Genomic DNA, 25,905 nt, shown 5'->3' with positions numbered 1-25,905 from the left:
ATTTAGTCACATTCAATGTCTCATATCGACCGTTTGAGCACTCGTATCAGCGCGCCACCTGAAATTGAACGCTTCCTGTCAAGTGCATTGTGGGTGAGAGTTGGTAAACAAAAGTCGACACCATGAAAAATAACATATTTAGCTCGCTAGTCTTGTATCTAAACGAATCACGCGGATGTTTGATTAGATAAATCCTCCCCGTGATCTTGAATACCACCCAACGTTGCCTGTACTCTTTAAGATCAATCAAACAGCACAACGGAGAGGTGTGGCCACAGCGGGAGCCAAAATGGCGAACACGGGAAGTCAGTTTCATACTTCGCACAGATTCATCTGAACGTTGGTAAGCTAACTGGCTAGCTCAACAAGGAACTAGATATCCGGACACGGTTGAACATGGCTGAACTTGACCAACACGAAGGAGAGCAGGTATTGTTAAAGACCTCTTGAACACACTTTTCTGAGCTGCTTTGCGAATATCGCTATTGAAACCAAAGACGTGTCTAACCCTGAATGAACTCTGTTTTGACAGGACCTCGAAAAGAAGATTGAGGAGACGAGACAGAGATTCAAGAATGAGTTCCTCCAAGGTAACGCAAGTTATAGTGGATAAGCAGAAATGAACCTGTTCCTCGACCAGTCACTTTCTCGGTTATTATCATTTACATAAATTCAAATATTTTAGATTAACTGTCCACTTACTATTACTTAACGTCATGCTGACCTAAATGCTCGGAGCCCAGATAAGCTCCAACAGATAACTAGCTAACATTAGCTCTAACTGTAGTACTTTAGACTAATTACAGCTTGGGGGTATAACATTATGGCCTTTTAACCGAGTTTACAGCACAATATGGTCATCATGGCTTGAACAGTATTTTAGCGAAACCCTGCGCTGACTCCCTTTGATTTTGGACATCATGTGATTGTGATCTGTTTATGCCTCTATGTTTACAGATTCTACAGATAAATATGACTCCAGGGATGTGGAAAGGCTTCAAACAGATGATGCTCTGGTGGAGGGCTACCTGACATGGAGACTTTATGATGTTGGTGATGCCTTGAAAATGATTGATGAAAGTCTTCAGTGGAGAAAAGAATTTGGGCTGAATGGTAACACAATTTCACATCACTTAAAAGTAGGGCTAGACATCCTTTCTGCTACTAGTGCTAGAACAACACCTGAATTCTTAAACTTAAATACCCAAACAGTATTTTTTTTCTGTTCCTTTTTGTTTTTTGGAAAATACATTTTTAATTAAACAAAAGAAGTTAACAGTTCACAGAACTGAAATGCAGTCTAAGCACAATCAGCTGTCATAGAAGTAAGGAGAAAAAAAATGTGAATCTGATTACATATTTAATGCTAGCTTTCAGCACAGGCACAGTTCAGTTTCTACTAAAAAGTTCAATATCCAGAAGTAGAAATGTTGACATTGCCATATTTAGATGGTTGCAAGCTTGCGACACACATCACTGGCTGTCTTTATTCTGCTTTGGGATGAATCTTAACAGTGTGTCATTGTGTGTTAAACACCCGTATCTCCACGCATAGGCTACCCTCGAGAACAATCCCCACTGTTTCTGTTTTCTGAGGAATTTGTCTGAGTTGCTGTCAGTTCATCTTTAATCCAGTAAATTCAGTTTGTCAAACAGTTGTTTTTAGGATGATTTGATTTATTCAAGTCATTAGTATTCAGGAGCAGCAGGGACCCTATGACTTGGGCTGTATGACTTTGGCCGTATGTTGTTAGTTCTTTATTTTAGTTTTTGGAAAAGGGTTGATGGCAAGTGTGCTGTTGTCTGCTAACTGAAGCATTTTAAGGAAGACTCACTTTAGGGAAACTGGGTTTTATGAAATGTATGGTAATTAGGTGACTTCCTTTGAAAAGTAAGAAAGGGCTGCTGTTCAGTCCTGTTTGAAATATATTTCAGACAATTTAAATTGCTTCATTTTGCCTATATTAAGGATGGCTGAAAAAAAGATCTAATGTAAAATATCATGTGCCTCCAAAGAGAGAGAAAGATTCAAATAGTTGAAAAGATGTGTAAGAATCTTACAGGTAACCTCTGACTACAATGCCATGTTATGTATAGTTGTGTTTAAATAAGAAAAACACCCATTAACAGTATAATGCGTGTCTGTCTGCGTGTTTCAGATCTCACTGAGAGTACTATTCCCAGATGGATGTTCGAGACTGGTGCTGTCTACCTCCACGGCTATGACAAAGAGGGCAACAAGCTCTGTATGTACATGCTTTATTACAAACCTACATAATCTCTACTGATTTAGAATATAACCATTTTTAACATTTCAATATGCTATCTAGTCCTGTGAAGCATGTGTTAACAGTTACCAATTTTTTACACAAATCCAAAACTACTCATACTTTAATTAAAAAACAAATATATTTTACTTTGCTTCCTGTGTTTAGTCTGGTTTAAAGTAAAGCTGCACGTTCAAGGATGCAAAAACAATCCTGGACAAGAAGAAGTATGTTGCCTTCTGGCTGGAGCGGTATGCAAAGAAAGAACCTGGGATGCCACTCACTGTTGTGTTTGACATGGCAGAGTCTGGCCTCAGCAATATAGTAAGTCCATGATGGTGGTGTTTCAGAAAATGTGTTTTGCAATTATATCAGTTTACTTAAAAAAAAAAAAAACTGACTTGTTATTATTTAATACAAACTTGAATTCTTATATTTTGTATAAAATCTAGGTCTTCAAATCAAACATTTTAATTTCCTTACCATTAAATATGTTTCACTCTTACTTAAAAACAACCATTTCTTTGCTGTGACTGTGCTGTGATCGAAATGCTGTTGAGTGTCCTCGTATTTCTTGCTGTTTGAGCTGTGGTCTTGCAAGGACTGATGCTCTTCAGTGGTTTTACACTTTGGAGATTAAAGTAACCTTTAAATCCCGTTGGTCAGTTTGAGTGGACTGCCTAATCCGTAGGCTCACTATGTCACAGGCGTTAGCTCCTTGATGGAGCTCTCTGTCAGCAAGTGTATTTCATTGGCAAGGCTCTCTCCTAGAGAAATGGCTCTATTAAATACAAATAAACCAACACATATAAGGCAGGAGGGATGGATAGTTATGCAACTTAAATATGAAATGAGTAGATTAGAAGATCAGTTTGGAAAACAGCCTTACTGAAGCTTGTTGAACCACAGTATGAGCTAGAGCAAGGGTAGCCAGAATGATCTCATTAAAGCTCGGGAGTGAGACTCCTGCATAGCAATGAGGCTTCTAGCCAATTATAGAGCCCAGGCAGGGTATAGGGGCTGTATCTATTGACGTATTAGCTGTTTGATGATTGTAGTTAACATAAAACAGTAAGATGAACACTTATCATATTCACCTAAAAATGATTTAAAGAATGACAGAATCTTTGACCTGGATATACAGGTTTTAGATATGATTTATAAGGCATGATTAGATTTTCTAGCACTGTCCTAACGTCAGATGAAATTATTTATTCGAATCAGAAGCCCTTTGTTATTTATGTAGAGGGAATGTATTTGAGTCTAAACCATTCACTGTGAACTGTCTCTTTTTTAAAATGGTTTATAGCAAAATTAACTCTTTAAATGAAAAAAGTTGTTAGATATAGGTAGTTCAATCAAATGGTGGCAAAACAGCAAGTCATGTAATGGTCTATTTTGCAAATAGTTCATATCAAAATAAAAGTGTAAGGCTGTTCAAAAAATTTGCCAAATAATATCCTGAAGTCTTTCTCAGACACAGTATTTGAGAGGGATCAAGCGGGGCATCATTCAGAGGAGCTTGTAATGAATTTTCCTTTTATGTTAAGTGGGTCATTTCTAGAGGCGGTTGAGAGTGAATAAACATTCTCCCTGTTGAAAATCCATAAAGCATAAAGACTTTGGTGTTATTTGGTTTTTTAAATCATTGTTTTTTCCACTTTGTTTTTCAGGACATGGAGTTTGTGAAGTATATTATCAATTGCTTCAAAGTATATTATCCAAAGTTTTTATGTAAGTAAAACAGTAACACTGAAGATTAATCCAGATAGAAATATGTTACATTCACTCATTAACAGTGATTAACAATCATACTTTGTTGTTACTTACCATTTCAGCCAAAATGATCATTGTGGATATGCCTTGGATTATGAATGGTGAGACTGAGCCTTTTCTCTCTTAATAGCACATGCAAAATGGTGTTTCTTTATGTCCATCAGTAACTTATCTAAAGACTGATCTGATTCTGACATATTGAGAATAAAACACGTCTCATTTTAGCGGCATGGAAGATTGTGAAGTCGTGGTTGGGTCCTGAGGCAATCAGCAAACTAAAGTTTGCATCCAGATCTGAGGTCCAGACATTCATAGGCCCTGAGTACCTGCCACCTCACATGGGTGGAACGGTATGTTTTCATGTTTTTCTATCTATCTATATCTATATATATATATATAATATATTTATGTGTGTGTGTGTGTGTGTGTGTGTGTGTATGTATAATGTCTGCCAGACAGTTTCAAAAGATGAAGTTAGTTACTAGAACTAGTCACAAATTCAGTAATATTTATCATCTTGTAGTGGGATCGTATTGTAATGACATTGTGATGCACAATTATGTTGCATAAGGTTAAATCAATTTAAACAAATTCTGATTAAAATCTCAAATACTGTTTCATTGCCAACATTTGTATTAATACATGAAATTACAGATTTCACCTTAAGGTGTGGTGAAACAATAAACACTGTACCGTTTTCATGCTTATAGCAGCTCCCCATACACTGAAATGAATTCTCAGAGGCCTGCAAGACGAAGCAAGTTCAGTTCATCTGGCTTCACTAAATCTAACAACCGCAGTTTTGCTAAGTGGTCATACGTTATCAACTCAGTAGGTCATGTCCCAAACTGGACATGAACGCTTTCATGTGAAAGAGGTGGAATTGTTAATTAAAAGCAATGTTGTCAGAACCATAAATAAAATACTTACTTTATGGTTGTACTTACAGGTTAATTTGGTTATACCAGTGTCCAAAAGTCATATTCAGTAGGTTGAAATATTAAAAAAATATGATCGCATAACTAGGATAGAAAAGAATCATTAATCATTAAAGTCAGGTTGAAGACAGACTGTAAATAAGTATGGGAATTATAAAGTTTCTAACTGACTTGCTCTTTGTCAGATGATAAGTAAACTGTTATCAACATGTGATTCAGATTTTTTTTTTTTTTTTAATGAAAGTAATGTCTGAGCTTTTCTGCTGCCTGATGACATCTGATGAGGTCAATCATATATAATCATGGGAAATATCTAACAATGTGTGGATAATTTTTCAGATAAAAGACATAGAGGGTTTAGTTTTTACTTCCAGTTAACATCACAGAGTCTCCTGATGTTATTTTGAGCTGCAGTGAGCAAACATTGTCAGGGATTCTGTTGGATTAAAGAATCTTTGTTCAATTAAAATGAAGCTATAATCGTTATTATGTATTTATTTAGTGTATAAGCTCTCCCTGAGTTTTTTTAGAAGTTGTTTTAAAAACAGAGTGGTCTGGAACAACAAACAACAAACAATCAGACTGATCTATAAAAATATTTGTGGCTCTTTATTATTTGTCACTTTATTGTAAACTCTTTTGTCTGGGTTGGGATCCTTAGGAATGATGACCATGGTTTTTCCCATGATTTGATTGGTCAGTAGTTGGGCTGTTGACAGGTTTTGATGTGATCCTCTGAACATAATGTGCTCCAGAGCAGGTTAACTGCTCAGTATAAGTTACCATGGCAATTAACCCTGCTAAGAAGTGAACCACCACTGTAACCCTGAAAACCTGAATTTACCTTGCTAACCTCAAATCCTGCTTTGTAGTACAGGCCTCGGGTCTCTCAGGTTGCGACTGTCAACTGACACTTGTCGACAATGAAAGTGAAATCTAACTTGATAAATAATCAATATGAGTTTAATTTAACAGAATTTCCTTTGCATAACCAATATTGTTACATTTATAAACCTGGAAGTTGTGTCTTTCTGTACTTATCAAAAACATATAGTAATGCTACCTAAATTTAGATTGACACTGATAAATGATTGTACATGCTTTAAAAACCATGTTTGTAGTAATACAACACATCTGGCTACATTTCAGGACCCCTTCAAGTATAGCTACCCGCCTCTGCCTGACGATGACTTCCAAACGCCCATCTGTGACAACGGGCCCATTGTTAGTGAGGACGAGACGGAGAGCAAAGAGGGTGAAATGGAGGGCAAAGATGCTCTTGAGTCCAGCTTCAACTCAGAGGTTGCGGTAAAGCCCAAAAAGGTACCTTTTCTTTCATTTAAATATTGATGCAACAAAAACTCTACTTCACCCTTGCACACTACAGTATAAGGCAGGACTCCTTGTGTGCTGCACAAGTCTTCTCTTTGGCAGGATACAGCACTAGTATGTGGGTTCCTTTGTTTGATCTCATTGTCTATCTTGAATAAGGATGAGTAAGCGTTTCTGAATAAAATCAGTAAATGAATGTGATGTTAAAACTAATATAGGTAGCAGGACCAGTGTTTTTGTTATTGTGTAGCTGCTCTCATGTGTAATGTGAGCTGAGAGAGATTGAGTCATGATTAATTCTAATTGTGGCATTTCAGGCAATGGCGTCCATCTCTTACAAATGTGGCACTCTGCTCCCAGTCAGATTAGATGCTTTATGATCAGAGATTCCTCCTGTTTCTTCTTTCATGCACTTCCTTTAAATTGAGACAGAGATTACAGCTTGAAGTCAGACCACTCTGTTGAGACAACTGTGAATTAAGTGGCAAGTAATGCCCTGATTTGGTAGGTGTTAAGCTCTTGCTCATTGTCTCTGTGAAGGTGACTCTTAATGTCTTTGGCTGCAATTAAATCCTGCCAACAAAGCCCGTGCATCACAGCCAGCACACTGCTTCTCTCATCCTCTCAGCTCCTCATATGATCCACAGAGGTTGTCAAGTCTGTTACTTTAAGCTGTTCCCCGCTGTAGCTGGATTCCTGTTTCCCCCAAACAGCAGCACACAGCACCACTGTAGCACCTCCACCGAGACGCCCACAGGCTTCAGCTTGAATATGTCTGCAGTCACTGTCACCTCCCTCTCACTCTGGTGTCACCGAATTTCTCCTGCTTGCAGCGGGACTTCAGTGTATGTCACAGAGCCTACTCACTACCTACAGGACAATCCAGCCCTCACTTCATAATCTATTTAGCTTCTTTTCTAGGGAGCAGCATGCAAAGAAAGCCTGCATGGAAATAGATGGGAAAGTATTAAGGGGGTCATCTTAGGATATATCCGATATCAGGAAATGCATGCTTAAGACTTGGAGAAAGTTGTACTTTTTCATTATATCGGTGTAACTTGTTTTTAATCATGGCAACTAATCCTTTTTGCTTTGTTGTTATTTAGTGTTGCAGCTATTTTGTTGTTTTCTTGTCACAGTCAAGTAGCTGCAGACTTGGGTTTAACCTATATTTGATGTGAGGACTAGGACAAATTGTGCTGTAGTTTTTTGTTTGTAGCCTGCTGCCTATAGGACACTGACTGTATCTGCTGTAGGGACCTAGCAGTGCTGCGCCACCCCAAGCTACTCCCATGAGCCTCCTAAGCCCCAACAAACAAATAGCTCTCCCATTGTTAATAAATACCACATTGGTCATGCACAACAGATTTAGATTTACAAAGCAGAGATATGCAAATCAGTCAATTGTTTGCCTCAACAATACTCCACAGGCACGAGTTTGAAGTTTGTTAATGCTCTTACTGTAAAATATAAACACACAATCACCTCTCACTCTTTCTAGCATATTTCTGGCGGAGTGGGATGTAGTTTCCCTGCATGACCCTAGAGAAAAGGCACATAGCTCTCTATTAGAGCAAATTACTTAATTCCATCTCCAGATACTAAATGTAAGAACTGTATCATAACGAGCACTACAGTCCCCTGAGGTGTCAGACTACATTTCAAAATGTCTGAGTCAGCTCTGTGGCAAAGAAGATATTTTTCAGGTTAGCATGAGAAACCTTCCCAACCACCCTGCAGTGACACTGCACACAGTGAGTATAGTATAGTATACGTGTATGAATATGCCTGACTACAGTCAGATTCTCAGGGGACTGCTGAGGAATATTCATGGTGAAAGAATAGTCTTTCAGCAGTTTTTCTATAAACTCCAGCTTTTAATGGTGAATTTTAATAGTGATTAAGATTAATTGGCCAGAAGCTCAGTCATTCAAGGCTCCTCTGTGATCTAACAGATACAACCACCTGGGTATATCCTCATATGGAGGTTATTATACTGTTGGATGTTGACCAAAAATGAATATGAAAAATGTAAAACAAAACACAATAAAAATTAAAGCAAGGTTAAGTTCTGTAAGTGGTGACGAAAGGTAAATATGAAAGCTTAAGATAAATTTGTAATCGTTATAAATGGTTAATTAGCAGTATCGTGATATCTTCATCAGACATTATGAGTTAGACTTAATGACTGGTAGCCTGTACTGTGACTAAACCTGTGGCACTGTGTTAATATGCAAACTTGTCAGCACTTCAAGCCCACCTGAACACATTCCACAGTACTTGGGCTCAGCTCTCTGCTCCTGATCCATCTTGTCTGAACAAAGGAGAGACTCTCCCTGCTCCACCACCACCACCACCCAACCCCTCAGGAAGCTAATTGCCTTTCTCTCTGTTTTGAAACAAGGGCTGGAGGTGGTAAGGCAGTGACACAAGGAGCTCTGTGTGTCCGGAAGATTTCTACAGGCTGGAAAGGCAGGTGTACTCACATGATTCAAATTTTTGTGGGTGCACCTGCCTCACAGGTCGACTGATGTCATCACCACCCCTTTACATGTTCATGCCTTGACCTGTCCTTGAAGACACATTTCAATTTTACCCTAAATTGTATTGCACAAACCACAAAAATCTGACTTTGTTATGTAGGGATGTAGGCTAAATGACAGGTAACCTACCTTTTGCACAATATCACATAAACACTGAACAAAGTGAGACATTCATTTCACAGTTTAATTAGCTCAGAGAAAACTGGTATCATTGACACTAATACCCTTTTAAGAGTTTCATATTATTTGTATCTTCTAACCTCAGACTAGAAAACTGCTAGGATAATTACTGTTATATTACAGTAGACCATTAACCCACAGCACTAAATCTTTAACCATCCTTGCCTTTGAGGCAACTTCTTACTGAAAGCCCTTTGTGCCTTTTCCACTAATGCTATCCTCACCAGGTCTGTGACTCTGGAGAGTCTAGAGAGTGCTAATCATAATTATAGACAATCTCGTTTTGTGCCTTAATATGTACTGTATAATCAGTAGACACTCCTCATTAGTATTTCACTAATATTTCAATTTTGTCTTTACATTTCATAATTTACACAGTGAGTAGAAATCATTGTGAAGTTCTCTAATTTTAGATGTCTTTTATTATGGTCTATTTTATTTCTCTGTACGTGATTATGATAATGAAATTGTTTTAAATTAATTTGTTTCTCAAAATAAATTTCAATTTATTTTCTTCTTTGATGGGATCTTACTCTAACCTTAAACACTACTTTTAATTCTGATATCTGTATGAAACAGCCTAATATTTCAAAGTTTGATTTTTTTACTCTAATCTGTGCATGTTTTACTTTTTTCTACTCGCAACATTACGTAATTGTGTTAAGATTGCTCTTTAAAATGATGAATAAATAGAGACATTTCATCAGCAGCTGATTATCTCTTGATGTCTTCATTGTGGCAGTTGCATGACAAGTCAGCCCTTAAATTAAGATGACATGTTTTGTTGTGTATCAAATGTGTTGCAAATGACACACTTCCCCTCTGAGTCATAAATCTTCCCATGACATGCAGCGTCCACTCACCTTTGCCCCTGCCCTCCCTTCCTCCCCCCATCCCTCCCATGTTATGCTCACTCTCCAATCTGTTTACACAATATGTACTGCCAGCAATACTGTGAAAGCATCCATTTCCCCACTTTGTCTATAACGTCCACAACACTTATATGGGTATATGTTTCACAATTTCTGTCCTGTCAGCTGTTGTATGGTCTTGTGATCTGTCCACAGATGATTTATGGCTGTTATGCAGAAGTGAAAGTCCGTGTCCATGATCTTGTGACGTTTGTGCAGCTTGAACTACTTTCATTTAAGGTTATTTTGTTTGTCAAAAGTCATGAGTTTGTGGGTTGTTTTGGTTCTGCATTTTCATATGGACACACTGCCTGTGGTCCTGTGCACCCATTGGAAGCTACTAGGAAGAGGGGTCGAGTCATCATGGGGGTTTTCTTAGTAAAGGAAAAAAGTGTATTTTGCAATAAAGATTCTATTTTGATAACATAACACTTGACCCTATTTCACCCTATTAATCATTACATATGACTGTCATTAACTTCATTAACTGACTGCTTTCTCTGCATGAAGGGCAAGGGTCAGACTTTTTATTTTCAGAAAAGGAACTAGATAAGGGTCACATGATTACATTATCAGTATTCTGAGTCTCTTTTCTAATTAAGTGGCCTTTGTTGTTTCAGGTAAATTTCCTGGAGGATAGTTTGAGGGCAGAGGACAATGATAAAGGAGACACAAGTGCAAGGACCAAAGGAGCCAGGAAGCCACAGACCACCTTCAAAGGCCTTCTGCTAGATGTTAGGTAGGTCATTCTCCCCCCATTTCCATGTTGTCATCATCTACATGTCTGTTTTATATGTGCATAGTACATTGTTTGAAGATGGTGTTATTTTGTATCACGTGATCTACTAATCAAAGGAGGAGCTATCAGTTTTGTCTTGCTTATAGAGCTTCCCTTTGTCCACATTAGTGTTTGCCTGGCCTTGTAGGTCAAAATGTTGCATCATTTACTTTTTGGGGAAATTTTCTTTTGTATGCTGTTTTTAGCCACGCTGTGACACTAGCACACCATTACTGGTCTATCAGTTAATTCTCTGTCCACCACTTTGGTCCTCACATCTGGACATCTACCAGTTGAATTGGCACAGTATTCAGAGGTATATGGTCTCAGAGGATGGATCCTACTGACTTTAGAGATCCCCTGACTCTTCCTGTATTGCCACTGTGAGGTTGACATTTTGAGTGAAATGTCTTGACAATTATTGAATGGTATGCCAGAGAAATTGATACACATTCATGTCTCCCTCAGAATCAATTGTAATCACATTTGTGATCCCACTCACTTCATGTCATCTAGCACCATCATTTAGTCAATACCTAAATGTGTCAGATACTTTCTTTATAACCTGATACGGCTAATTACCATCAGCCTTAGCCATACATTGTGTTTGAGCTAATTAGCAATTGTTGGCATGCTAACCCATATAACTAAGATGGTGAACATTATACCGGCATAACATTAGCATGTTAGCATTGTCAATTAGCATGCTGACATAATTTAGCTCAAAGCACTGCTGTGTAACTTCACAGAGCTTGTTTATAGTGGTTAAGAAGGCTATATGAAATACACAGCCTAAACAGTCCTCATCTTGTTTTCCTGCACCTGTATCCAACAGAATTCAGCTTCTTCCCAGCAGATAGATCCCATTTGTGTTTGTTAGATGTAAGGGCCTGAAGCCAGAGAGGGTCACCAAAGAATTCATGGTCTGATGTATTCATCTACTAGTCCATCCTTTGTTTCTATAATTTCTTCCTTTATGCAAGATACCCCAAAGCATGTTCAGGTCCTGCACTGTGGCTAACTTTACACTGTTGCTGGTCACCTATCTGAAACAACAAACACTTAACGTTCTAACCTTCATGAAAGTAAGACACATGTACCTAATAAATGTGCAACTCATTATATGTGCATTGAAGATTCATATGAAAAAAGACATTTTAATTGCCTTGTACATATTGACTACAATTTTCTCTTCATGTATTGGCTCAAAGCCTAAAGTAATTATTGATGTGTTTGTACCTTTATAGCACAATTGATCTGGTCACACAATGGCAGGAATTAAGGATGCTACCAATCAATTGTTCAGGGAGTAGAAATGAGCTGGTGGTGTTAATGAGTAACGGTGCTACAGTAATCAGGGAGAGAGACTGGCCTATGATCAATTAACCTATAAAAAGGAGCACTCATCACATCTCACGCGTGTCATCAGACACATTGTATGTTTTAAATGAGCTTTCACTGCATTGCAAGGAGTGTCAACTTCAAAAGCTGTGAATGGAAAAGGAGCATAGCTATCACACACTGATGTGTCTCAATCTTCACATTCACACACTGTATGATATTACTCCTGTTTTTCATGAATAATGTCCGTTGAGTTCAGAGTAATGGCTTTGATGTGAGGATTTTGACAGCTCTGGGCTGTGAATTATAGTGATAAACAGATTTGAATGAGCCCTAAATGCAATTATGTTTCTGAGCTGTGTTAACCTCAATTCAAGGCTGGGGGCTTTAGAAGGGAGTAGGGGGGCTTTGATCTTGTGTTTGCCAAAGGTTTCCACAGCCAGAAGACTCATTCTGAGCTCAAGCAAATGCCAGACTCTACAGCTGTTTTTCTGGAGAAAAGAACACACAAGGACATGAAAAAGAAAAATATATTTTTGTTAAGTCCATCAAACATAGCCAAGCTGCATGGATGAGAACCTTTATACATACAAGGCAGATATAATAATTAATTTGCCAGTTTCTTCTTGGCAAATGAATTGGCAGTCTCCAGTGGGATAAATGTTCAGCGTTCACAAAGGCTGGATTCATCAAATCACATACTATTTATAGCCCAATTTGAATGTTGTGACCTTGGTTAGAAGGAGCATCAAGTTCACACCAATAACAAGAATTAGAGAGCGAGGCAAAGTGCTTTATCCCTAGATTTTAGGCCACAGATTTGCTTTAGCTCTAGATTTCACCACCTTGATTGGAGCTCTATCCCCTCTTGTGTTTCTGCTACAGCATACATATGTGCTCTGTAAATCACATGACCTGTGTCCTTTGGGACAAAATCTGAAACAAAAAGAGAATTTTTTCTCTTGTCTATTTTTTGATATCATGATTGCACCACCAATTTTCTGCATTAATTTGTCAGAATATCATTAGTTCTTCACCTACAAACTTGTTTCCATTCAGCTAATCAAATCACTTCATACTTGCATGAGTCAGTCACACTGACTAAAAGCCAGACAGCAACCTGCTACACCACACAGAAGCCACAGACTTTGAACAACAACCAACATTAACCTTTCAGATGACGTTGTCTTCTTGTTCAACTTAGATCAACATATGTTCTGTTCGGCACCTTAGCTTAATGAACAAGCAAACAACAGGATAAGTGCACCGCTAACATGAGTTTGCAAGCTAGCTGGTCAGCTGCAGCACAATAAACAGCATGCAAGCATATCTGCAAATGTCATTTAGATGCTTGTGTGGGCCTTACTCTACAGTGCTACTGTTAGGAATAAACACAGCTTGTAAACTACTACTCAGGCAGTCAGCAGCTGTCAAACACACCAACATGTTGACAGAAAAGGAGTATTTGTGGCATTTCTCCAAAGTCTTTATTTCTCTTCCTTTTAACAATAATAACAAAAACGTAATAATAAATGAAAAACACAGTTTTTCCTGCAAGAATGGATACCTGGCCTGGCAGTGATTTCATTTGGACTTTAAACCTGATCATATAAACTAATCTGCCACAAACAGGTGGTCCATAGGAGCCCACAGTTTAGTCCCCCCCCCCCCCCCAGAAACCCCTGGCAGGGGTAATCCAGCAATGGGAGGTGTTTAATTGAGTTTAGATTACATCTAGCATTAATATAAGTGTAACAACATAAGCAAGAAACCCTGAATTAGACAGAATGTTTATGATTTTTTTGGAGCTGTAAAATACTGCTACTATATCATCCTCTAAGAAAGACTTTCTGAAACAGATAGTTGAGGTGTGTGTAGCAGGAAAAGCATCAAGTCCCAGGGATAATCATACCAGACAGACAGCAAAGCACAGGAATTGCAGTAGCCTAGTCTGTATTAATGTGTAAAGCAGAGACAAAACATGTTGCGAAGCAAATGAGCGGTCCTTTCTGCATTTTGTGTCTGTTCTGGAGTGCATAAATAGACATTTTATAGCACTAATTTACTGTATTTTATTAAAGACCTGCACCGCAGATTTCTACCCAGCTCCTGTTACACCGTGTGTTTTTTCCTCTCCCTTCAGTCCTGCGGAGGAGCTCAGCTTTGGTTCTGGAGAGACAGAAAAGAAATGTCTCATTATTCTGAGCAATGTCACCAAAAATCAAGTGGCCTTCAAGGTGAGTGTGTGCTAATTCGTGTGTTTAAGTTTGTGAGGTGTTGGGTTGACAGGATGGCTGCTATACACTGCTAAAATAATATTAATAATGATAGAGACACTGAGATTAGATCACTTCATCTGTAAATTGATCAACAGAAAATGATTCAGTAGTTAGTTGAAGTCTTTTGTTAAGCAACATTGACAAACATTCATTGGTTCCAGCTTCTCAAATGTGAATAATTGTTGCTTTATTATATATCATTGTAAACTGAATTTGTTTTGGTTTTAGGTTGTTAGTCAGACAAAACATTGACTGTCAACATCAGCTTAGATTTATTCAAGGTGTATCTGGTGTCTTCACAGGTGCGGACAACAGCACCTGACAAGTACAGAGTGAAGCCCAGTAGCAGCTGCTGTGAACCAGGAGCCTCAGTAGACATAGTGGTGTCCTTACATGGAGGTACTGCACTTTAGCTCTGCACTCCACTCCACTCACAGCAGATGTTTCCAAATGCTGAACCTCAGAATAATCAAATGGTCCAGTCTATTACTCTCTCAAAGTGCCAGCAGCCACTTTTCTTTGCCTGACATACATATTTCAAGAGTGATAAAAGAATCATCTCCCAAAAACAAACCATCAGACAACTGACAGTGCTGTGCGGGTAAAAACATTTTGTGGCCTTCGAGCGCTGAAATGTCAGCTGCAGGTTATGATGTGCTGTGCATAGCTCAGAAGAATCAGCAGTGCCTACATCAGGCATTGCTTTTCTTTGTAGCTTTTATGCTGCAGTGTTTTTCTTTTCAATACTGTCATGTCTAGCACTTCACATTTTTTTTAACAAAGCTCTGTTTCTGAAGCAAGTCAGTCAGCTACCTTGGTTTGTTATTGATTAAAACAGCAATTTAAAGTCTTTCACATTTACTGAAAAGACTATAACCGTTCTTTTTTCTGTTTATATGTAATGGGATTCAAAGCAGTGTTTTCTCAGAAAAATGTAGATATCCATCGAGGATTTAACACACAAGCAGCAACAGAATTTTTGTTCTAATTGTATTAGCTTGCATGAATATGTAATGGTTTTGTGCAGGTTCACAGGCCTCTCCACAGGACCGATTTTTGGTCATGGCAGCTGAGATGGACAATGCTGGATCACAAGAACTTGCGCAATTCTGGAAAGAAGTACCAAAAACCAAGATCATGGAACACAGGTACACATGTCCATGTAAATTTGTGGGACTAAGGATTATCTTATCTCATCTTATCTCATCTCATCTCATCTCATCTGTGCTCTTTATTTAACCAAGTCAGTAAATATGTGAAGGAATTTGTACACTCTTGATGGCCTCTTGCCACACAGCAGTCATTACAGTTGTGATGGTGCAGTAGGCTGCCCATCATCCTGATAGCCGCATGGCTCATTAGACTGTGACTTTCCCACAGATTGCGATGCCATGTTCTGGAGAGCGTGAAACCAACAGTGAGCCCTCTCAGGGATAGTCCTGTGGATACAGGGACCAGTGGGCAGCAGGAATTAAACACAGTGGTGAGTTACGTTGGAAGAGAAGTCTTGTTCCTCTACTTTAAATATCATCTTGAAGTTACAATATATCAGTTCATTGAGATACTTTTTAACATCATCAGAGATTTTTATCGACTGCCATCATAATGAATCTCTTAAGAGATTTAACATTCTGAAAGTTGAAATGCAGCATTAAAGATGTAATTAACAGTTCTTTGTATTTTCACTGCATACTGCAAAAACATACACCCAGGCACTGGATGATTAATTTCATGTTAGTAAGTATAAAGTGTATGTTAAGTGTAGGTTACACGGTTTAATTACATTTTTAAATTAATAGTTCAACATTTTGGGAATTTTGGTCATTTGCTCTCTTTCAGAGAGTCAGATGAGGAGATCAAAAAAACTCCCATGTCTATGTGCTTGCTTTGTTAACTGTGGTACTAGAACAGAGAGATAGTTAGCTTAGCTTAACATAAAGACTGGAAACAGGAAAAAAAAGTTAGTCTGGCTCTGTCTAGTGGTAAAAGATATGCTTTTCAGCACCTCTTAAGCTCCTTAATAAAAAGTTTGTGTCACAGTTTAATCTGTACACTAATGATGACGATGACAGTTTGTGGATTTGGGGGAAATTAATGTTTAAGTGCCCACCCAGCACTTTTGTGTTGCCTCTCTGCTAATTGCCTCACATCATAGTATTGACAAGACTCCAGGACATTTTTCCACCAGGAAGTACTTATTGCACCAAATTCCACCTTAAAACACTAATTGTGGTTTTTGCATTTCTGTTTATATAGAGATTTGAAAAAGGAAGTATAACATGTTAATATGTTTTTAGAAGTGCTTGTAGCCATATTTTTTAACTTTGGAGAAATCCAGAGTAGCAGTTTCCCCTTGCCTCCAGGCAATTGCCTCCTTGCTGCAGCTTTGCACAACACACAGACATGGACTAATTTCCCAAAAATTTGAACTATTCCTTTGTTTTCCTACACATCTACAATAGCCTGATTTTTTTTGGTGACTTTCATTACAAAGCTGTTACACTGATAAACCAAGTGAGTGAATGAATCTGGTTTTTATCCCACCAGCTCATGCGAATGACAGCCTGCAACTCACGGCTGGAGCAGAAGCTGAACACGTGTCTGTGGGTGCAGAAGGTTCTTATCGGGTTGGTGCTGGTCCTAGTGGTATTGAATCTGCTGTGTCTCTACCTGCTGGGTACAGGCCAGCGGCCATCTTGACCTGCCACATCTCCCCTCCGCCAATATTTGTCAACCACAGACACACAGACGGCTCCAGTGGGACTACAGTTGACCACCTGAGGGACAGTCGTCGTGCGCATCCCTCCCCTCCCTCGCCCTCCCCATAGGCCGCTGTCATGGAGAGGAGGAGTGCTGACTTTAGGGACATGTGAGTTGTTGTGGAGTTATAGTATGACAAGCTTGTACTTCTCTTTTCAGGCACTTGAGAGCTACTATAACAGAGACACTTTTTAACAATGTGACATCAAATCATTAATGCATTTTTAAAACGGATTATGGAAAAATAAATGTGTATTTATTGCAAAAGTCACAATATTTAGGAAAGATGAGTTATTTTTGTGATCACGATGTACAATTTTTTACATTATATAAATCTACAGGATATAAAATAAACTTATTTTCAACTAATCTTATTTTGTTTAATATTGTAATAATTTTGTCCTCTCTTAGTTAAGTCAGGTAGAGATAACGGTAAACTTGTGTAATTAAAATCATCAACACACAAGCCTTTATCTTGAGATGTAGGTGTCTTGGCTACTCAGTTGTTCTGTTTTACATAAGTATTTGCGCTCTTTAATAAAACCTCATTAGTGCGGCGATGTCTAATTGAAAACATCACAGTGTATGACCTGACTGAGCCTCTCCACACTCAGACCAAGGAGCCACAGGAGATCTGTCTCCACTATCTCCTCCATTTGTTTTAATTACCCCGACACTTTCAAACTAAAAATACCAAAGCAATTACTGGCGAGTACAAGGACATGGCACAACCCACTTGTAGCTTAGTGGGAAGCACCGATATCTATAACAAGATCCAGCTCGAAGCAATCAGGACATGAGCAGCCGCACAAGGAATGATTACAATTTGGTTATTAGATGTGCGCATATAAGGGTTGTCTGGCAGCAACATTTGCAGTGTGTTCACAGTAGGTGGTAGCTGCTTACATTCGAGGGATGATTAGAAAGATTCAAGCAATAATGAGTATACTAATCCTACGCTGATTATAAACACTGGACTGTTTTGGGTGCCACAAAGTGTTTATTCCCTGAAGACTGCATTGTGCTGCTTGTTCTGTAACTCATTCTATTTTAGTGGCAACCCTTCGTGTAGTTCCTCCTCTCCATGTAAAAACTCTCCACTTAAATCTGTTTGTAGAGGGAATTAGATAGTTTGAAGCAAATGTGTGTGCTGGATGTAAAACTTGCATGTGTGTGTTTCACTTAAACCCTTGGTAAGAAGTGCATTTTGCACTGTTTGGGTAGAAAGTGCCTATGCACCAAAAAAAGGGATGGGGGTTAATGGAGTGCTTGCCTCTAGAGAATAAAAGTAAAAGCTTTGGTATCACACATAGGTGGGTTGTTTTTTAAGTGCATCTGAGAGCCACACAGTACCTGAATGAACCCGGGAGGTTGTTCAGATACACTGCACTGCACAGAGCAAAACAGAATGCTGCCATTAGTTATGCCACAATGGCTGAAGTGGAAAATTATTTGAGCGGTCACATGACAGTCATTTCCAGACAGACTTGTCTCACCCGATTGTCTAGGTGTCCCTAATTACAGGTAGTGCATACTGTATGTCTTTCCCAGCAGCTTCTGAAGTCATAAGCTCCTCCACAGTATTGATTTAACATTACGCACCAGTTAAATCGAAACCCAGTTCAATGTGTGGCTGGCCCCCAGCACTCATGCGATGTTTGAGGGGACGATGATTTAGTTCAAGTGGCAAATTGGGACGGGGGGATCAATGGAAAGTTAATGAGTGCTGCATTTAACAAGAAGGGTGTGGGTGACTTGAGCAACTGTTGCTCCACTGTCACAGTAGAGAAGATGTTTATGTTCAGTGAACTACAACAGCGCCCTTTTCATCATCTCTGTAAATGACCTATTGAAATCAATGCTTATAATACAGCTGTGGTAACATTACTCAACACCAATAACTGTGGAGTGACTGTTAATGATATTACATTACCAATAGCCTAGAAATGTTGTATGCTGTTCGATCTTCCTTGTATTTCCATCTAGCTTGAACCTGTTTTTGCTTTCCCTCCCTGTGGGGCCTGTTAGCCCCACTGATTGGCTGATTGCACACAGAAACACACATGTCAGAGGTCAGCGAGCCCTTGAAGAGTTTTGGGTAAGGATGGTGACAGCTGACAGGCTGCTAGAAGATTTGGAAACATTTCCAACGATGCCCCACTCACATTCAATATTTATGGGACTTGTGTGGACAAAACTATTGAAAGAATCAAAAAGAAAAGATAAATCTGTTTTGAATTGCATGTCCCCGCTTGAGGCAGTGGATAAACAAATGATTACCATGAAATCAGCCAGCACATCATAAATACTAGATTTGGGCAATGGAGAAAAGAGATGACCTAAATAAAACATTGTATTCTTTGGATCCTGTCATCTGAATGCTATCTTGGTAGCAGTGTCCCCTCTCCTCCTCAGGTTATTACAATAAGTAATAAAGCACCACAAGAAAATTAGCAGCTAATAAATGCCTGATTCTTCACTTTAACATCGGCTAAGGTTAATTTCTCAGATGGGCATAGGATTCATTTATTATGTTGATGTAGGACTGTAACCTTGGGTGGAAATGGATTATAACATATTAATTCATACAACAAAAACTTTACAGTTATTTATTTATATTAAAGCATTTTGTCCTTACTCCCAGTGCATTCAGTGTTCACATTCCCATTTTGTTTTTCTTGATCCTTGTGCTGTGCTTGTTTTTAAAAATACTCTCTCTAGACTCTAAGGGAAGCAGAGTTTTTTTTCTTATCCAAACACATCCTGTGTTCAACCACAAACACATAACATTAGATTCTGTTTTTACAGTGAGTTAAAAATGTGACAGGAGTATAAGCATTTTTCTTCAGTCTGTATGAAGAGATATTTCTATAAATTGTGTCTCCTTTTTAAATATAATCTATGGCAAAATATGCGGTGCATGTCTTAAACAGCCATACATTTCACACTGCATGGACAACTGGATAGTAGTTATTTTACATCAGTATTCAATAATGCTTGAACACGTTTGAATACGAAAACAGGAACTAGAAGAGAACAAATGAAGGAAGAAAAAGGCAGTAGCTCAAACCCCTGGTGGTTTGTGCACAGTGAATGCTGACTCATAGTTACTTGATCATGATCATTACAGTATGAAAAACTACATTACTTTGTGTAATCAATCATTGTCATGATAATCATGGTGTGTGCTCAGCTATTTTTTTTTTTTTTTTTTTTTTTTTAAATTCACCTCTGGATGATCTTTTGAAATGACTAAGCTGGACACCTACTCTAAGTCCAAACTAAAAACAGTCTCAAGTCTCTCACAGCACCATCAAAAACAATATAAAGTTCATCCCTTCAACATTCCCAGAATTATTGTCACTAATAAAAAAACATTTTAAAAATGGAATTGTGTAATATTACAAATATTATTTCAGTATTTTAAACTAACATTAATTTTGCATCATTTATTGGACCTTATGAGCCCAGATTCTTGTTTTAAATATGTATGTTGTGTTGTTTGCGAATATTTAATGATCAAGAGTTTTAAGTTTCCATATTAAAGTCCAGATTGATCCTGAGAACAGTTGATTACTATCACAACCATGTCATCTCACTGCCAGATTATGCAAGTCTGCCCCCTATTGATCTAGAAGTGAAATGCTCTAAGGTTCTGAGTTTTAAAGGTTGAATTTCTCAGGGGATTAGATTTTCCTTGGGGTCCGATTGGTAAAGAAGATACTGTTTCAGTTCTGCGGGGAGGTGAAGGTGATGAATCCCACCCAGCCTTTGCTTGCCCACAGTTTTCCTGATGTCCAGCCGGCACAGCTGCATTAGGGGAGGCACTCCTTTGGCAGACAGTTGGGGAGAAGGAAGCAGGAGCCATGACAGAGAGATGTTTTATTATTAGGTTTCTGCCTGAGAAACCAGCCCAATGTAAAGACCATGAAAATCTTCTTCAGTCAGGCTACTTGGTTAGTTTGAGTTGAATACCTCCAGCTTCTCTTAGCAGCCTCTCCGCCAGGCTGTTGGGAGACACAAGGTCCAGTGGCTGTTTGCCCTCTAGGTTCCTGAGGGAGCAATTGGCCCCATGATCAAGCAGGACAGACACCAACTCTGGGCTGGACAGACGAGCAGCGATGTGCAGGGGTGAGTCACCTGACACACTGTTGTTCACACTAGCACCTGGAGGAGACAGGTAGCTAATGAGGAGTGATATCCTAACTTTGCAAAACTGAAGAACAGCTCAGGCATTTGTTTCCTATATTATTTAAAACCAAAGTTACAAGTGAGAAATTTTCTTACCGAGTTGAAGCAGTTTGCCCACAGTACTCAAATGGCGATTGGAGCATGCAGCATGGAGAGGGGAACCCAACTGGTCTATACACTGATCCACATCGGCACCATACTGAATAAGAGGCTCAATGCACTCTGGGTGACCTAGACAGAGTTCCCAGAATCATCACAAAGATAAGTGATGTACTTGAAAGGATCTGCTTTGAAATCTGTTCACGCTTGACATCTCGGGAAAGAATAATGCAATCGTTTTACTTTGTAGACTACAACAAGATACACAATTTTCTTGTACATTATATATTTCCCTGAGCTTTTCTGATGTGTTGGCATACTTTGTGCATTTTTTAGTGACTAAGCTGGTTCAGTATAGATTGTCTGTGCATATATGCAGAGGAATGTGACCTCTAACCTTTGGCTGCAGCTCTGTGGATTGGAGAGCTGGACTGACTGGTCCCCAGGGGAGTCGCCCCTTGTTGAAGGAGTAACGATACGCAGGTCACATGGCCCCGGGCACAGGCTTCTGACAGAGGAGTTTGTCCATCCACAGTTGGACTGTTTACCTGATATGGATAAGTATATCTTTTAGGTGATCCACTGAAAAAGCTCATTAAAAGCCAGAAAAATAGACAGATCAGACAAAAGTGGTCATATTTTCATAGCGAGCATGCTAGCAAATGATAATTATATGTAAGCAACAAATGAGTAGCAATGTTATGAACCTTTACTGGAGATCTGCCATCAGACCTGCGTGCATTGTGGTGGTTAACAAGTTGGACTTTGTATCTGCACATTTTTGTTTGGTAATATGTTGTTGTGTATACGTGGATGTGTGCTTTTTAGCATGTGCATTTGGTTAATCTCTTACTAAAATGCACCTTTACGAAGTTAAATCCAACAATAATTGATATGGTTGCCTCGTAATTCGACTACAGCAGGATTCAGGAGACAACATATTGTCGTTCTTTAGGACTGTCTTGAATACAGTTACATTCACAAAGAACAGCATAACCAGATGATGATGATGCCTTACTGACATTTGCCCCATTTTCTATCAGAAGCTCAGCACAAGCCACGTGGCCTTGTAAACATGCTCCATGGAGGGGGGAGACCTGGTCCAGTGTGTTTAGATTTACACAAGTACCCTAAGAACAATACACATGGACATTCAGAAATCTTGTAGATGTGCATTAGGAGTTTTGTTCCACAATGAAATATCCACAGCAAAATGATATCCCAGAGTCACCCTTAAGACATTATCATATCAAGATGTTGGCAATGGAAATATTTTTTAAATAATAAAATTGCATGTTATAATGGTCCCTTCATGTTCCCCTTAACATTACCTAGAAAATCCCATTAAAATTTACCTGAGCAATTAGTCTTTTCAGAGCAAGGACACGTCCATTAAAAGCTGCATCATGAATTGGAGACCAGTCAGATTCCACATCTAGGTATAGACACACAAAAACAATAGTCTTCAAATAACATAAATATGGATTAGAATGACATGGTGAAGGTTTTTGAATAAGCCGTAAATATACTCCAGCTGCAGTGTGAGCTCAGGCTGCCAGCAGCGACTCACCACTCATCAAAGGGTTTGAGAAAAAAACAACAGGTCCAGTTTGACATGTAGTGTCTCGCGGAGTCTCTTTGTGCCCAGCAGACATATTTCACAGTGTCGCTCCAAAGGCTGTTTTATGGCCTGATTGTTTTTGCCTCAGAGCCTTTTGGAACAGAGGCTGAACTATGTCCAACTCTAAGTCAAAACACATCTGAAATATCTTTGGTCCTCATCTGTTTTCAGTGTATTTGTGGCAGGTCTTGGTGCTGTGATGTCATTTCCTCTCAAACAAAGTACTTGCACTCCAGGAAGTAGGGTGGTTGAATGTAGTGGTGGGGTCTCAACCAATGAAGGTGCAGAGGAGCCTGTTGAGCAGGTCTGTAATTTGTGTGTAATTTGACACCGTATGCCCCCACCCATCCTCTCCAGGGAGAGGACTTTGGTTGATGTTGAGTGAAATGAAGGGAAATGAATCAGTCATCCGCATGTGTTAAGTTGTGGTCCACTGTAAAAACATATTATGTATTGTTGGTTTAAAAACATTCTAGGGCTATTATTGTGCTGTAAAGAGAAATCCTACAGTCAACGATTTGCTTATATTTCTTCACATTGTGTCTGATTTAAGCCAACACAGCAGAACTTTCCTCTATTAAAAATATTTTTAATATACTCTAGTTATAAACAGATATTGGTGTCAATTAATGTTTTTGTCAACAACTACAACTCTTTCTGTGGGCACCCAGATATGGTGGCAGGTGTATAAATAGATAGTGAATTTAGTAAAACATAGCTGTAATAATATAAAACATGCCTGGGATAGGTTAAATTGTTGACAAATACTGTACATCAATAAACACATTACAATGTCCTTACATCCGCTTATATCTACATCATAGATAGTGTTACAAGCCATTCATTAAATATTAATTTAGTGCACAATGATGAATGTGCAAAGTTTGACACTACAGTGCTCACTTTAAATCTGAGTTTGATCTGTGATGTGGAAGTGTGATGTGGAAATCTCTTTGCAGTGAAGTGAGGTAAAGCCTGATTCTCGATATGATTTGTTTCTACCAATTAAACATTTGAAACCAAAATATTTGCACATTCATAAGTTCTGGATTTCTCTAAGGGGGATAACATAAATTCTTATTTAAAGCAGAATTTTTGGATCTGACTTAGAACATGTCTGGAAGGGACAACCTGTGACAATCCTGTAATTTTGAGATGTTGTCTTAAACACCAAAACAGCTTATCAAAACCAGAACACACACATTCATTACCAGAATGCTGTTAGCTATTTAATGCTTCAATGCTATTTAATAACAAAATTTGCATTCTTACTTTGTTTCCCTTTGCCAATTCATGTTAAAGGACTATTTTTTGTTTGTGGTTGTTGTCACACTTGACACTGCTGAAATAACCTATACTGACATAACACTGAAAAAAATGCATTTAAAAAAAAAAAATCCTATTTTCTTAGTTTCAAGTGGTAAAAAGCTATCTTAATTTTTAAAAAAAAATGTCTTGGCTTGCTATGTAAAAACCAGGGAATGTTCAGGCCTACCAGAATGTGGAGGGGTGTCAAAAGGCAGAGTTCAGTACCCATTTCAGTAAAAATCCACCCTGCTTCAGTGTCCTTTAGTAAATCACTGAATCCCTTACAGCTCTGGTGACCTCGGACTTCCCTGAAGTGAGCACCAGGGAAGATATTTTCCTCAGAGTTCGATTCAGTTCCCACAACATCTGAATCTTGATAATGAAATTTGACTTGGGCCCAGCAATCATGCTGTGGGATATGGGATGTGATTATTGATTTAGGCTAATGATGAGCCTCCTGTGTGCTATAGATATGATGAATAATGAGTAACAGTTGTACCTGCATCGTCTTCACACATTTCGATTCCCAAATGTGTTCTACCCGCAATGTCTACTGTGTCTTGAGAGCTACACTCAAGTTATGTGCAAACCAGCAGAGGGCAGCAACAGAGAGCAGACATCCAAACAGCAAGTCAATACCTCTAACTGTATTCCTCAGTGAGTTGTTAAAATCCCTGGCAGCAGGCTACAAGCTTGCCATACAATTGACTTTGTGCCTTGTCAGGGAAGGTGCATATGGATTAGAAAACCATCGTACAAACTCAATGAATGCCGTCTCTGTAGCACTGAATAATGAAAGCCCTTGATGCTTTGTTTCCCAAATAAATCTGCTTCAGATGTCCACCAGTCCTCTCAGATCTCAGGCCAAGCAAGCAGATTGAGCTGCTGCCATGACCTCTCTTGTATCTAGATGTGGGGAATGCCTACATGCTGCACACACTAGATGGGAAAGTATTTCAAGTTTAGGCCCTTAAATCCTAGTGCAAACCTTAGCTAGTCTATGCAAGCAAAGTGCACCAAATGTCATCTTTCTTATCATGATCTAAGAATGGGGCTAACCTATTTGACTTTTTCATGACTGCCTTAACAAAGAGAAAACAGTTTCCTCTGTTTGGACAGCCATAAAAGATCTTTCTTTATCAAAATCAGTCATTTTATAAGCCTATTACAACATACTCTGAAATCACCTGAAACTGTTTAACACAGAATACCATGGTATTTTTATGTAAACCAATTTCAGGAAGCGGAAAAAAAGTCAGTATAGCAGTTTTATCTAAATAAAGATTTCTACCTAGAGTATGAATCTGTGTCTCTCTGGCTTGCTTGATGTTTTTCTGTTGGACTCTACAGGTGAAGTTGTTGCTGTCTCTCTTCTCCTCAGTTACTCTGCTGCTGACTATATAGAGGTCTTCTGGACCTCTGACTGTCTCTGTAGGTGGTGGAGGTTTCCCTCACCGGCCAGCCAAAATAGCTCAGGCTCTGGATACCAGCCTTTAGTCTCACACTAAAATCATACCACTACTGACTGTCAACACACCCATTAATTTCTTGAAATAAAACCATGTGTAAAATTTTATGTGG

The 25,905-nt window shown here is 38.8% G+C and overlaps 2 protein-coding genes across 2 annotated transcripts; one reads left to right on the top strand and one right to left on the bottom strand.

The window, feature by feature from the left end:
• Window positions 1-281: 281 nt before the first annotated feature.
• On the top strand, window positions 282-17,479 carry mospd2 (motile sperm domain containing 2). The gene is given in 16 exon segments (XM_018703102.2): window positions 282-429; window positions 533-590; window positions 958-1,113; window positions 2,160-2,246; window positions 2,436-2,461; window positions 2,463-2,591; window positions 3,941-4,001; window positions 4,106-4,144; window positions 4,269-4,393; window positions 6,131-6,304; window positions 10,568-10,686; window positions 14,210-14,303; window positions 14,648-14,744; window positions 15,373-15,493; window positions 15,726-15,828; window positions 16,893-17,479. Coding segments are annotated over 16 exon segments (1,575 nt in total). The 5' UTR covers window positions 282-396; the 3' UTR covers window positions 17,046-17,479.
• Window positions 17,480-19,698: 2,219 nt separating this feature from the next.
• Window positions 19,699-23,251, bottom strand: LOC108901577 (ankyrin repeat and SOCS box protein 9). Its single transcript, XM_018703110.2, has 7 exons — window positions 22,966-23,251; window positions 22,751-22,830; window positions 22,418-22,525; window positions 21,793-21,943; window positions 21,393-21,527; window positions 21,081-21,272; window positions 19,699-20,935 (listed from the first exon to the last, which is right to left on the bottom strand). Exons 1-7 carry the CDS (start codon window positions 23,048-23,050, stop codon window positions 20,784-20,786), a joined length of 903 nt encoding a protein of 300 aa, XP_018558626.1. The 5' UTR covers window positions 23,051-23,251; the 3' UTR covers window positions 19,699-20,783.
• Between the last annotated feature and the right edge of the window lie 2,654 nt (window positions 23,252-25,905).

This window comes from Lates calcarifer, linkage group LG1 (genome assembly GCF_001640805.2).
Source record: "Lates calcarifer isolate ASB-BC8 linkage group LG1, TLL_Latcal_v3, whole genome shotgun sequence".
NCBI classification, from domain to species: Eukaryota; Metazoa; Chordata; class Actinopteri; family Centropomidae; genus Lates; species Lates calcarifer.
Note: the sequence above shows the minus strand (reverse complement) of the source record. Positions and strands in the feature narration are given on the sequence as shown.